This window comes from Biomphalaria glabrata, chromosome 14 (genome assembly GCF_947242115.1).
Source record: "Biomphalaria glabrata chromosome 14, xgBioGlab47.1, whole genome shotgun sequence".
In the NCBI taxonomy this organism is placed as follows: Eukaryota; Metazoa; Mollusca; class Gastropoda; family Planorbidae; genus Biomphalaria; species Biomphalaria glabrata.
In genome coordinates this window covers 19,294,324-19,310,545 of record NC_074724.1, presented here as the reverse complement: position 1 = coordinate 19,310,545, position 16,222 = coordinate 19,294,324, and the positions used below count along the sequence as shown (strand labels likewise).

The 16,222-nt window shown below is 33.6% G+C and overlaps 1 protein-coding gene across 1 annotated transcript in view; it reads right to left on the bottom strand.

Moving 5' to 3' along the window:
• Positions 1-13,029, bottom strand: part of LOC129922969 (uncharacterized) — a 43,196-nt gene extending 30,167 nt beyond the window's left edge. The window contains exon 1 of the mRNA XM_056011385.1: positions 12,888-13,029. Coding sequence (XP_055867360.1) covers positions 12,888-12,897 — 10 coding nt within the window. The 5' untranslated portion in view covers positions 12,898-13,029. The remainder of the gene's footprint in view (positions 1-12,887) is intronic.
• Between the last annotated feature and the right edge of the window lie 3,193 nt (positions 13,030-16,222).

Below are 16,222 nucleotides of genomic sequence, written 5' to 3'. Positions count from 1 at the left end.
TAAACATTACTATACCGAGTTGTTTTAGCATTTAAATAATTTATTCCATATGACGTCAAAGGAAAAAAATCCACTACGTCACCCGTCCTAGTTAGACTAAAAAATGTCTTCTATACAAGCAGCTTGTTGAGGGTTCATAGACATTGGCGCACCGAGTGCAATAGCGGATCCAGAACTTTGGAGTGGGGGGGGGGGCGATTTTTTTCCAAACCCTAACCCTAACGCCCAGTAAACCCTAACCCTATGCATAAACGTGAGTACAGCACACACGTACACACACACATATATATATAATATCAGGTGACCGAGCCTCGCTCGGATGAATAATTTGTTAAGGAAGGATATTTACCCGAAGTTATTTTGGGAATATTGTTGTAATTACGAAAATGAACGATCGGGTAAGACTACCAATCCGAAGAGTTGCTTTTTAGTTCTTTCAGTTCTCAATGTAATTGTACATGGCGATTAGAATAGAAAGTCCCCTCAATAGTAGGCCTATAGAAAACCACAGCTCACGTCTTAACGTTTTACATTGCTTCTTTCATGTAGAACTATTGGGCTATTATAGGCTTGTAAGAAAGTCTTTGCAGTATAACTTCTAAAATGGTTACTTCATGACATTTAATACTGCAATTAGTATATTCATTATGGCTCTGAGACATGGACACTTTACAGAAAAAACTAAGACTTCTTGAGTGCTTTCACCAAAGATGCTTGCGCTCCATCATGGACATACGGTGGCAGGACCGCACTACAAACAGCGATGTCCTTGCCAACGCCGGTATGAACAGTATAGAGGGACTTCTTATGGTCCGACAGTTGCACTGGGTAGGGCACGTATCCCGTATGGGAGACGAACGAATGCCAAAGGCAGTCTTTTTTTGTGAGCTAAAAGGTGGTCGACGTGACAGAAGCGCCCCACGGAAATTCTTCAAAGACCAGCTTAGTCGTCAACTTTTCTTGGCTGACATAAAAGAGAGCACCTGGTTGTATGCGGCCTCCGAACGAGACAGCTGGAGGTCTCTCACGAAGGCCGCGGGATACACATTTGAGACAAAAAGAAAATCTGCTGCCGAGAACAAACGCAGACGACGAAAAGAAAATCTAAATCGAACACCTGCGGACAATGGTTATGCTTGCCCTGGATGTGGCAAAATATGTAGGTCACAGTTGGGGCTGCACAGCAAAGGGAAATACTGCATTCTTCACTTATCTTCGGACTCGAATTTCATACCATTTTGCAAGAATATCGCTGTTTGTATTGTGGTCTTTGGTGAAGTCGTTCAAGAAGTCTTAGTTGCTTTCTATAAAGTACTCATGTCTCAGATCCACATAGATGGGTTGAGAGAATACTGGTTGACACTGATTTTTGTAGACAGGCGAGCGATTTATTTCGCCACACTCTCGCTTGGAGGCGTCCAAAAGCACGACTATCCATGATCACATATCAAACTCTCTTTAAAGCAATGCGTCAATTGATACAATGCTTCCCAGATAATGTGAAGTTATCTACCACTTTAAGGGATGTCTATGGCAGTGATCTTTGGGCTGAGTAGGTTTTATTGGGTGACTTTTGGAACAGGACTTCTGTTTTACCGAGGTTTATAGGTTAACAAATAAAAAAAAGGCAGCAGCGTGATGAAAATTCGTTGACCGCGAGCTGGATATCATCAGGCCTATGCTGTCACAGTGGTGGACCCCGAAGGTTCAAAAGCCCCGCGCTAATTCTAGGTGTAAATTATTAAATTAAACCATTATAATTTATAATAGGGTTCCTGTGGTCTCCTTGTTTTCAAGGAGCTCCTGGAAATCTCCTGAAACTCATAAAAATGTCCTTAAAAAGACAAAATTGTCACTTTGGGGTGTCAATCAATATGGTAAACGCCAGTCCTACGCGTGATATATAAAAAACGGCATCGTCAGCTTTCATTTAATAAAAATGTAATGCAAATACGAATTTATTTTCTAATAAAAAACCTTTATTTTCACTTATTATCCTTTTCAATACCCTTACTGGTCCGCGCGCAATCCTCATTTTTTTCACATAGGGCCCCGCAAATGTTAGGGCCGGCCCTGATTGTGCAAGTAAGGCATAGATAAGCTGTGTTATGACCATTTCCTACGTTTTGGTATTGGACAGCAGACTTCGAAGCTTAAACACATTGCAATAATTCACCAGCAAAATAATAACAAAGTAAAAGCTACCTACGGGTGTACGCAATTCAAGTGTAAACAATTTATAAAGCCTTTAAAACACAATAACTAATCATACATAAAGATATTTCATTATTTTTCTTCTATAGTTTCATAATGGATCAATGTAAATTAAGATGGTGCGCAAATGTTTAATTACGCCAAATGAATCATTAAAACTTTTTCTTGTTTGCGAAGAAATGTCTTAGTGTACTGCTGTGAGCCTAGTGACGTAAGCGGTGTCAAGTTTTTTTTCCATTGACGTCATACAGAAAATTTCATTCATAAAACATTCCAGCCAAAATAAATTTTTCGATAATGAGCCATTTTCAAACCGATATAACGGTCGACCTTGAGTTTTCCCGATGTGGCCAATGAGTTGAGAATTTTTTTCTCACTATTATGCACATACCATGAACTTTTAAAGAAAATCGTTAGAGCCGTTTTCGAAATAAAATTTATATATATATATATATATATAAATATAAATATATATACATACATACATACATACAAGAATTGCTCGCTTAAGAGTATAGGATATATATGAGAAAAAAGAAGCGCAGCATTTCTCAACCTTCGGCGATAAACAAAACAACTGGGGCAGCGCTATAAGGTTCCATAGTGGGTTTAGTGGGTTTCAGGGCAAAGCCCCGACGCCAAAAGCGTTTTTTTTTTTGCATTATTCAATGCAGAAACGCATTCTCCTGACATCTGCAGCTCATTATTCATAAAAAGAATTCGGGGCGAAGCCCCAACGCCAAAAGCGTTTTCTTGCATTCTTCAATGCAGAAACCCATTCTCCTGACATCTACAGCTCATTATTTATTAATGGAGTTCGGCAAAAGCGTTTTTCTTCACTCCAGAAACGCATTCTCCTGACAACTAAATCTCATTATTCATCAGTGGGGTTCCGACGCCAAAAACGTTTTCTTGCATACTTCATAGAAGAAACGCATTCTCCTGACCTAAAGCTCATTTTTCATACTATTAAAAAAGGACCTTTCGAATAATGTTGTACTTGAAAAATATTCTAATATGAATTTATAGGCCCTTAATACATTGCTAATGATACCGATTTGTTCCTTGAGAAGATAAGATACCCCACATATTTAGATTTGGCTTTGAGGATCGCCGCCGAAAAAAGAATTATTCAATAAAATTAATGTATAAATTGTGAGTTATAGTCCCAAATTTATTTAACTAGAAAAATTTCATATTGAGTAAAGGTTGGGAAAAGGCGACTATGAAAAAACATTATTTGGGTTTAGAACTCATCTCAATCATGACTCTTATACTAAAAATTTCGTTTCGTTTGAACTTTCTTAAAATAATTATGATAAATTCATGTGAAATTACATAAACTATGTCTGGACATGAGAGGGGCGGTAGAGTGAAAACGATTAATCCTCGCTCCTTTAATAATTTCTGCTAAAGATTGCATTTGGCATTAAAGAATAGGGGTGGGGCGACTCAACTAATTTTGTTCACAAACTATGATTCTCCATAAAATAGGACCGCCCCCCCCCCCACTCAGAGGGCTAGAGTGGGAGGGCAGTACATGCAATCACTCTCCCCCCAACCCCACCGAATCGGCCAAGATACGAGAAAGGGATTGACATAATATAGATTTATATATTAATTGAAATAATTTTGTTCACAAACTATAATTTCTCAATAAAAGTAGGACCGCCCCCCCCCCACTCAAAGGGTTTAGGTGGGAAGGGCAGTAGAGGTATTCGCCCCCCCCCCCCCCCCCCATCGGCAAACAGGGAATGACATAATATAAGGATCGGTCAAAATATTAAAAACAAGTTTTAATCATATAGATATTTAATTGTTTCTGTTAGAAAGCTGTGATTTCTACAAATAAATTGATACCATCGCCCCATCCCAACCCCACCAAATCGGCCAACATACTAGAGGGGGGGGGGCGAAATAATCTAAAAATAGGTTGAAATATAAATAATTATTTTATATTATTAACATAAATAATAAATTCGTATACAAATTGTGTGAATTCTATATTAAAATTCTTCCGCCCCCCCCCCCCCCCCCCCCAAGGGGATCGCCCCTACCGCCCCCCCCCCCGGATCCGCCAGTGACCGAGTGATATCTTTTAGCATTTGATTTAAAGAATTAACTCCATATGACGTCAAAGGAAAAAAAATCCACTACGTCACACGGCCTAGTTAGACTAAAAAATGTCATCTATACGAGCAGCTTGTCGAGTGTTCATAGACATTGGTGCACCGAGTGAGTTCTTTTAGCATTTCATTTAAAGAATTAACTCCATATGACGTCAAAAGAAAAAAAAATCCATTACGTCACACGTCCTAGTTAGACTAAAAAATGTCATCTATACGAGCAGCTTGTCGAGTGTTCATAGACATTGGTGCACCGAGTGAGTTCTTTTAGCATTTCATTTAAAGAATTAACTCCATATGACGTCAAAGGAAAAAAAATTCCATTACGTCACACGTCCTAGTTAGACTAAAAATGTCATCTATACGAGCAGCTCCTCGAGAGATCATAGACATTTGTGCACCGAGTTTGTTCTTTTAGCATTTCATTTGATGGGCTAATTAGACTTAATATATAGATACACACACACACATATATATATATATATATATATATATAAGGATTAAAGACGCTTTGTTTTTTGTTTTGTCTGTCAGTCTATCTGTCCGTTATGTTAATAGCGAGAAAAAAAAAGACTAAAAGCTATTGAAAATCTGATTAAAATTTAATTTCCCTTCCGAAACATCGCATTAGTTTTAAGTCTCAGAATAGATTGTTCCGGATGTTTATATATTTATAGTGAGAGAAAATAAGAATTCCAGATTAATCAAATGCCGTTAATTAAATTTGTGGGATGGTCTATAATGAAAATTAGATGTACCATAGCCTTATGGACGTTTTTTCAAACCATACTTTGGTGTTAGGAAGTTGTTTTCCTTAAAAATCGGACCATAATATTAACGATAATTATATTTTCTAACGTTTAAGCTGGAAAGTTAAATGTAGTGTAAGAGAGAAGTGCGATTTTACATAAATAGAGTTAAACTATTTTTCATAAAAAATCCGGAACAACCAATTTTCGTAAATGAGAAAATTATTTGTTTTATTTATTAGAGGAAGGATTTCAAACATTTATTAGCGTTATTAGATTTTTCATATGAAATTCGGATCATTTTTGGCGACGATTTTTAAGAAAATTAAGGTAATGTAGGTTGATTTCTTTTTCGAAACAAAATCCGGAACATTCTTTACCGATTAAACAACTTTTATTATGTTTCGGCAAGAAAATTAACTGTAAAATAAGTCTAAAAAGTGATTTTCAATAATCGTTTCTAGTAAATTACTTTCTTATTTTAAAATCCTGAATAACCTATTGTCGATATTTTTGAAAAAAAAAAAAATTATTTGACATAAATTTGTTTTCAGTTGAAAATTCGGAACAATTTATATTGATAAATAAACTATAGTGACGTAGTGTCAAAGAATATAAGTGTAATATTAGTCAATTATGCGATTTCAAACAACCATTTGACATAATTTATTTTTTATAAAACAATATCCGCAACAACTTTATAGTTAATGAAATATAAATCAGTATAGATATTTTTATTTAGCATTTATATGCTATTTACATAAAAAACCGGAACAATATATTAAAGATCATGTGTTTCTTGCAACGTTTAAGCATGGAAATAAAATCTAATATAAGCTAGAAGAGCAAACAAATATTCATTGGCATTGATTTGTTTTTCACAAAACATCCGGAACAATCTATTCTAGATACTTAAAACTATTGCAATATTTCTGAATGAAAAATTAAAGGTTAAATCAGATTTACAATAGCTTTAGTTTTATTTGTTAATCTAATCGTGATGGACAGACCGAACAACAGACAAAACGCACAAAAATAATCTTCTTTTTTTTTTCGGATGGGGGCACTAAATAAAAAATAAATAAAATCTGATTTTTTAAAAAAGTTTAAGGAATTGGTTTAGTATTACATTATGTTGCGACGTTACGCTACTGCATGAAAGTCGCTGCATAAAAGTCCATTTTTAAAAATGTGCGTAATATTTACATGCAAAGTGCATTATTAGCCTTTATAAACAAACAGAAATGTTTTCTTTTAATTTTAGCAGCTAGTTGACCAGAAAAAACATCTTCAACTATTATTTATATTTGTTGTAAACATTTCCTGTACATTTTATAAATATATTTGACTTACTGATATTGAAAATACGCAAAATTTGTCTATCTTTGTAAGCATATTGTAACATTGCCTCCCTTACATTTACATAATTGTTTTAGGATTGGTGTAGTTTTATGAAAAAATCGCTTGCATAATTAATTTTATAAATTAAACGGTTTTCTTTTAGAAAACCAATAGTATCCGTTGCACCTAAACTTTTCAAGCCGCATTTAATGATGAAATAGTATTTTTTATATCTCTTCTAGTTTTCGAGATCTGAGTGTGACAGACGGACAGACGGACATTTTGCACAAACCTAATAGCGGCTTTTTCGCCTTACGGGGGCCGCTAAAAATTCTATTTCCTTTATAGATCACGCTCAATAGCAAGAATTACCAAATATTTCAATCTATCTACGAAAATTGTTGACCTCAAGTAACTCTTCATTAGTTTGAGGCACGAGAAGCTTCTTTTACCAGATTAAACAATCACGGCTGATGCATAATGCCGCGCGTAGGATTGGCGTTTTTCACATTGAATGACACCCCAAAATGACAATTTTTGTCTATAAATTTCAGGAGATTGGTATGAGTTTTCTAAAGATTTTAACTCTTTGGCTCCGCACCAACGCACAGGGCGTTGATTTTAAAAAAGGGGAAAAAAGTCGGACCAACGCTGGGGGCATCGGCTATTTCAAATTTATTTTTTTCGTTTCCATTTCTCCGATTCTTGTTTTTTATTGCTTAATTGTTTATCTAGAATAGTTTCCCTTTGCTAAACATCCGGAATTTCCTTCATTTAACGTGTTTTTATTTTGTACGAAGTTTGTAAAGAGATGACATTTATTTTTTCTGTGTGCGTGTTTTTTTAACATGGAGCTTCAACCAAGGCCATATAAACTTTGTAGATCTAAATATTTCTTTGATAAAGAAGTATAAGAATTCAGATGACAGTGGTTTTGTTTCATCTGATGGTGATATTGATAAATCTAATTATATAGATCTAGATCTAGTAAATTAATTTATAGGTCTAGACCTAGGCCTAAGCCTAGGTCTAGTAATGATGAAGTTTATCAGCTGATGAAGCAGCTCCACCCCCAGCTAATGTTCAATGTAGATCTAGAACTAGTTTAGCTGTCTCTACATTATCTAGATCTAACCTAAATCTAATCAGATAGATGTAGATCTCTAGATCTATCATCTAGGCACTGAAACAGAACAATTTCAGATTTATTGCACCAAGAAATTGGGTTGTCAACCTAGACTTAGTCAGCACTGCATCTATTGAGATGGAATGTTTTTTTTCATTGACAATCACATTGTTGATAGTCTTGTTAGCAAAATAAATAGCTCTGCTGACCATAGGATTAAATGGAACACCCCTGCTAGAATAAGATCCATTTTCATAGAATGGAGACCTATAACTATAAAGAAAGACAGAGTATGTAAACACTTTGGGTCAGGGAGAACGGTTTATGTTTGCGCTGGATGGGAGTCGAACCCACACATTCATATTGACTGCTTCCATGAATATCACAACTAGAAGGAATATTTATATACTAAGTACATGAAGAACTTTAGAAGAAAATACTATAAATATATATATGCTGTACAGTTGGACTAGTTTTAGGGTAAAAGTGTTTTGTTCCAAGCGTGTTGCTTTTTTTATGGGCTTTTTCGTTAAAGTAGTGACATTGGATTATTAGTTCCAGTTTATTATTTTTTGCATCTATTGCTGTTTCTTCTGTGGTGTTCTGTAAACAAATGGATAAAAATGAGAAAAAAAGCTATTTCAATTCAATTTGAACAATAAATTTCTTTAAACATGCACTTGGATGGATATTTTCAATGTCAGTTGGTGAGTTTTTCATTTTTAATTTTTATATTCAAAACCCAAAATTACAAAAACAACATAATTTGCAAACTAGAAAACATAAGAAATGGAAAGAGCATTCATTTCTCTTTAATTCTATATCAAGTTTATTATTTTCCAATAATAAATAAAAAAGTTATACAAGTTATATCGAAGCAAAGTAGCGCACTCTGAAATGGCGGAAAAATTAATTCCGTCCAAAAGTGGCAAATAATTCCGAATTAATTCCGGAGCCAAAGAGTTAATAATTTCCGGATATTTCCAGGACTTTTTCGTATATTTTGCAATTTCTATCTATCTATCTATCTATCTATCTATCTATCTATCTATCTATCTATCTATCTATCTATCTATCTATCTATCTATCTATCTATCTATCTATCTATCTATCTATCTATCTATCTATCTATCTATCTATCTATCTATCTATCTATCTATCTATCTATCTATCTATCTATCTATCTATCTATCTATCTATCTATCTATCTATCTATCTATCTATCTATCTATCTATCTATCTATCTATCTATCTATCTATCTATCTATCTATCTATCTATCTATCTATCTATCTATCTATCTATCTATCTATCTATCTATCTATCTATCTATCTATCTATCTATCTATCTATCTATCTATCTATCTATCTATCTATCTATCTATCTATCTATCTATCTATCTATCTATCTATCTATCTATCTATCTATCTATCTATCTATCTATCTATCTATCTATCTATCTATCTATCTATCTATCTATCTATCTATCTATCTATCTATCTATCTATCTATCTATCTATCTATCTATCTATCTATCTATCTATCTATCTATCTATCTATCTATCTATCTATCTATCTATCTATCTATCTATCTATCTATCTATCTATCTATCTATCTATCTATCTATCTATCTATCTATCTATCTATCTATCTATCTATCTATCTATCTATCTATCTATCTATCTATCTATCTATCTATCTATCTATCTATCTATCTATCTATCTATCTATCTATCTATCTATCTATCTATCTATCTATCTATCTATCTATCTATCTATCTATCTATCTATCTATCTATCTATCTATCTATCTATCTATCTATCTATCTATCTATCTATCTATCTATCTATCTATCTATCTATCTATCTATCTATCTATCTATCTATCTATCTATCTATCTATCTATCTATCTATCTATCTATCTATCTATCTATCTATCTATCTATCTATCTATCTATCTATCTATCTATCTATCTATCTATCTATCTATCTATCTATCTATCTATCTATCTATCTATCTATCTATCTATCTATCTATCTATCTATCTATCTATCTATCTATCTATCTATCTATCTATCTATCTATCTATCTATCTATCTATCTATCTATCTATCTATCTATCTATCTATCTATCTATCTATCTATCTATCTATCTATCTATCTATCTATCTATCTATCTATCTATCTATCTATCTATCTATCTATCTATCTATCTATCTATCTATCTATCTATCTATCTATCTATCTATCTATCTATCTATCTATCTATCTATCTATCTATCTATCTATCTATCTATCTATCTATCTATCTATCTATCTATCTATCTATCTATCTATCTATCTATCTATCTATCTATCTATCTATCTATCTATCTATCTATCTATCTATCTATCTATCTATCTATCTATCTATCTATCTATCTATCTATCTATCTATCTATCTATCTATCTATCTATCTATCTATCTATCTATCTATCTATCTATCTATATCTATCTATCTATCTATCTATCTATCTATCTAATCTAATCTATCTAATTCTCTTCATGGGTCAAGAGTTTGGATGAGAAGTAAAGGAAAGATCACTCTTTACTTACTGCGTAAAAAAAAAAAAGTTTTGGGGGGGGGGGAGAACAAGTAGTATTCACCCGTCACAATAAAGCAAGGCCGGACTTTACCGTTGTGACCGAGAAGTCATAGAAAGATTACTCTTTTTTATTTCTACCGCACGTAGTTTTAGCGGCGAAAAAAAAGAGGGCGGGGGTGTAAAACCGATAATCTACTCTGTATTCACCCGTCACTAAATAGCAGGGCGGACTCAACCATTGTGGGGCCCTATGCGAAACGGATTTTGAGGGGCCATGTTTAGGTAGGGATACGGATAATAAGTGAAATTTAAGAGTTTTAATTAGAAAATAAATTCGTCTATGCATTTTATTCATTTTTTACTACGTACAGAACTACTTTACGAGCCTTGCATGTAGCGAAGTCATACAGTATATCATAAAATTTCTATTTCCTAAATAGATCACGCTCAATAGCAGAATTACCAAATGTTTCAATCTATCTACGAGAATTAATGACCTAAAGTAATTCTTCATTAGTTTGAGGCGCAAGAAGCTTCTTTCACAAGATAACACAGTTACGGTTAATGCATAATGCCGTTTTTATTTATCGCGCATAGGATTGGCGTTTTCCATATTGAATGACACCCCAAAATGACAATTTTTAGTCTACATATTTCCGTATATTTTAAGGACTATTTCGTATATTTTGCAATTTCAGGAGAATTCCAGGAGCTCCTGGTAAATTGACAGGCCGCGGGAAATCTGTTATAAGCTATAAAAGGGTTTAATTTAATTATTTATACACCTAGACTTACCGTGGGTCCTATGAAAGTGCGGGGGCCCACTGTGGTCGCATAGGTTGCATTGACCTAAGGTTGGCCGTGCAAAATAACGGCGTATGCTAACATTTTACAAACACTAAAGAGCAGCGCCGGACTTAATAACCGTTGTGACCAAGAAGTCATGGAAAGAGAACAAGTAATCTACTATGTATATTTACATATCACTAAATAGCCGGGTGGTTCCGCAAGGATTGTCATTACCGGAAGTGGTAATGGATGTTAGCACTCCACTACCTTCCTAATGGCATGTGTCTCAAATAGCCTCTGACAACCAGTCCAACTCCTGGCTTTCACGTGTGGCTCAGATATTGAGTCCGGCGGAACTGTTCTCACTAACAGGAGAAGGGGCAAAGGCGAGTAACTGGCGCCTTAACCAGTAAGCTTCGGGAGGGAGGGGCTCGTTAGCCATGTCTGGCTACCCACCTAGGAGAATGAGAAGGAAAACTCTGAATTCAAACCTCTGTTGCCTTGCAGCTATACCCAATCATGGGAAAGGCTTCGAGAGTCAACCATGCGGAAAAATCAGGAGTTGGCGACCCTAAAGCAGTTTGCAGCAACCCATGCTACACCCTGTCAGAAACTGCGACGCCGCTGACCCCAAACTTTATCGGCACTGCGGTTCCTTTGGATACATCAGCTGCGTGGAGTGGAGGGAACTGATGTGTGGGCGACATCGTTCCGACCACAACTAATGCCCAGGCATTCATCTCATTTCCATGAGATGATCCATAGTCGCTTCGCGACTAAAGGAGGCCACCAAAAAATAGCCGGGCCAGACTTAACCATTGTGGGGCCCTATGCGAAACGGATTTCGCGGGGCCAAGTTTGGGTAGGGAACCGGACAATAAGTGAAATTTAAAGAGTTTGTATTAGAAAATAAATTTGTCTATGCATTTTATTCATTCTTTACTACGTACAGAATTACTTTACGAGCCTTGCGTGTAGCAAAGTCATACAGTATATCATAATAATTCTGTTTCCTACATAGATCACGCTCAATAGCATGAATTACCAAATGTTTCAATCTATCTTTGAGAATTGTTGACCTCAAGTAATTCTTCATTAGTTTGAGGCGCAAGAAGCTTCTTTCACAAGATAACACAGTTACGGCTAATGCACAATGCCGTTTTTATTTATCGCGCATAGGACTGGCGTTTTCCATATTGAATGACACCCCAAAATGACAATTTTTAGTCTACATATTTCCGTATATTTTAAGGACTATTTCGTATATTTTGCAATTTCGGGAGATTTCCAGGAGCTCCTGGTAAAGCGACAGGAGGGCGCGGGAAATCTGTTTTAAGTTATAAAATGGTTTAATTTAATAATTTATACACCTTGAATTAGGGCGGGTCCTATGAATGTGCGGGTCCTATGAAAGTGCGGGTTCTATGAAAGTGCGGGGCCCACTGCGGTCGCATAGGTTGCAGTGTCCTAAGGCCGGCCCAGCAAAATAGCGGCGTATGCTACGCTGCCAGTCGACTAGTACATTATAAAAGTAGCACAGGAATCTTCCTTCTGATCTACGAAGCACACCGACTTAGCACGGAGAAGTATTTTCTACTTTTGTGTTCTATCAATGCTATTATATCCTTTAGCACAAGTCATATGATTAGAATTAAATTACTTATTATATATAAAACATATTGATTAATGATGAGCTTGAAATCAAGTTCATTCAAAGAAATCATCAAGAAATGTTCTATCATACTTGAAACTTTAGCCGATAGAATGAACTTAAATATGTTGTTTATTTGTTAGTTAAATAGTTTCCATGTAGCTACAATGTATTTTCTATTCATTAGATGCCTAAGTAAAGTTCTTCTTTGAAGCCTAACTATTGAAGCGATTAGAAAGGTTCGCATATTTGATACCAAGAAGCTGTAGGCTATTAATTCAACTTAATTTGTGATCATTTACCTGCTTCCATGAATCCAAAATAAATCAGATCTCTATGTGTATAGAAAATTTTTGTATATAAAATAATGTGTGTATAGTAGGCTAGGTGTTTATAAAAACAAACAAACCTATCTTCTGAGACTAGTGTGTTAGATTTGATAAGTGTTCATTTATCTTTTAACTGTGTTACTTTTTTTTTTTTAATAACTTGTTGATAACATCATTTATCTCAAACTATGATTGTGTCTTTTAAAATAACAGGGCGTATCTGTTAGACAATCTGGAAGTCGAAGGCCTAATTGTTTAGTTTTGATTAACCTATATGAAACAAATACTTCAAGAACAGTAGGCTCTAAAAGTATAGTATTTTATTTGAAACATAAAACATTTACTCGAACTATCCTAACGAAATTTACAAGAATTACTCGTATTCAAGTCTGAGAGAAAAAGAAAAGCAGCTTTCTAAATCCTTTTAGTTCATAAAAATAAAACAAAACATTTTTTGTTCAATTCATTCTATAACTAGTCTTTTCTTATAATAGATCTACTCTCTTCGTGGGTTCAAAAAGTTAGAATCAGCAAGTAGGTTATACTAGACTGGAAATCGGAAATAAACTCTTATCCGCGATTGATCGATTCACAGACCTATATATATAGATTTTTATGTACGTAAACTCTTTTTTTTAAAGCTCTAATGGGAGTCGCCCCAATCAATCTTTTCTGTCTTAGAAAAGTAATGATCTTTAGTTTTCAAAGTTTAGAAAATTTACGCAAATATATGAAACAAAGCCATTTCCTGTTTTGTTTCCATTGAGATAATGTTTCAAAAATCCTAGATCGAAATAATTCATATTGATTTATATCATCTTATGTACATAGATTGATTACCTAGATCTTTCTAGATTATGTATCTAAAAATTGCAAAATAATAATTAAGAGAAGAGAGCACTCTTATTTTTGATGTTCAATTACTATAGATCTAGATCTAAAAATTAAATTATATGTGACATAGGTTAGGGTTGAAAAAAAAACCAAAAAAAAAACAAAAACCTTTACTTATTTTAACTACTTTACAAATCAACGCCTTGATCCAAGCATGGAACTATACTAAAGGAACTACGACTTCAAAACCGGTCTTTGCGCATCCTGTCTGCACATCCTGCACTGTATTTTAAAAAAATTACAGAGACAAAGAAGGATTTTACACCTCGAACGCGCGCGATTTACCTGTGTAATTACGGTGTTGATTAGAAAATGTTTTTTTTTAGCTCTTTTTAAACAGATTCTTAAAAACTTCATCCATTTTCAGACAAGCTGTTATGGTAGATATAATTTTTTTTTTTTACAGTAAGAGATCATCACAAAATTATTTTATTTTTGATCATCCTACTCAAAATTCTATGTTCTCAGGGATTCCAACGTTGGGTTTTTTCTACTAGATCTGGTACAGTTTTATGTGCTACTTTCAGATGAGCCTACCGTTCCGCATTAAGCGGAACCGTCCCGCTAAAACATAAAAAAAAAAAAAAAAAAAAAAACTCACATGCTACGCCGTTCCTCATTAGCACTTTTATTTTGTTCCGCAAAGTCCGAATTCCGACAAAAAAAAATTGTCATTATTTTTTATTAATATAAAAAGAAAATATTGATTACAAAATTCATTTATTGTTTACATTTCGTCCTATTGTGGCCTACATTTGGTTAAGCTATAATATGTGCTAATGCTTCGTTTATTCAACGACAAGGGTCATTTATAATCAGGCCAAAACATTTTTATGATATGTCTCTAACGCACTGATTTCTAAGAAAAGAATAGAAATTAATAAGGACAAGGATTCTAGACTATGTCTCAATTATAGTAAAGACTTATTTGAAAACTTTGTCTTGAATGTAGATCCAGATCTACTGCCTATTTGATCTTCTAAGTCTAGATCTAGATTCATGTTGTAGTCTAACCATAACCCTAACCTTGACTTAAATCTTGATCTAGATCTACCTATAAATTTAAATCAGATTTACATCTAAATCTACACGAGATCCAGTAACTAGTAGATTTAGGCTGAATCTAGATATAAGATTATTATCTAAATTATATTTATAGAAAATCTACAGTTGATCTAGATTCCTAAAGTGTCTCTTTTTCTCTTTCTCTCTCTCTGATAGATAATCTAGCCTATATATAGATGTAGATAATTATTATTAAAGTAGATCTTGTAGTACTACAGGCTAAGTTAAGACAGTTAAAAGGTCAAAAATCTATTTGAATTCAAATATTTAGGCCTACTAAGAGGCTTAAGCTAAGATTTTACATGTAAAATATATTTTAAATTATTATACGTCTGGATTGAAATTCTAAATCTATTTCTGTAATTTGTAATGTAAATCTAGATTCTAGATCTATAATGACAACGTTAGATCCATATAGGCCTAGAAATTTAATAAGATCTAAAATCTATTTGAATTAGAATATTTAGGCCTACTAAGAGGCTAAATCTTAGATTTCACATCTAAAATATATTTTAAATTTATATACGTCTGGATTTAAATTCTAGATCTGTTTCTATAATTTGTAGTGTAAATCTAGATTCTAGATCTATAATGACAACGTTAGATCCACGTAGGCCTAGAAGTTTAGTATATGATGTGTATGTTTACTTTTCTAGTTTAAAAAATGGTTGATAAGCCCTTAAACGGTGACTGAAAATTACAAAGGCATAAGATCTAGAGCTACGTTCGTCCTTTTAAGAGTAGCCTGCATTCAAATATATATATATATATATATATATATATATATATATATATATATATATATATATATATATATATATATATATATATATATATATATAGGCTATATATATATATATATATATATATATATATATATATATATATATATTTGAATGTAAGCAGTATGTATGTAACTATCTATGTATGTCTTTGATAGAAAATAAAACCAGTTGACCAATCTTGATGAAACTTAGGATAAACGCTCCTTATATACAAGCAGTAAACCTAAAATATGTTAAATAGCCCTACCATAAAGTGAAGATTCTAAAAATAATATTAAAAATTGCCCAACTCTGTGGACACAATATTGGATAGAGCCGAATGGTCCGCTTGACATCGATAGCTCCATTCATAATATCGCCGCAGCTTGCATGAGTAGCACGGAGATACAATTCAAATAAGCATGAAATGCCAAAAACAAACAAAATATTATGGCGTAGGCTTATTATTGAACAAGTTAGCCATTAATTAACTACCTTATATAATACAAGAATTATGACACATTTCCCTAGATTTGTAATTAGCACATCCTTTGCATCTTTTTGATTGGCCAAGGCTTGATCTAT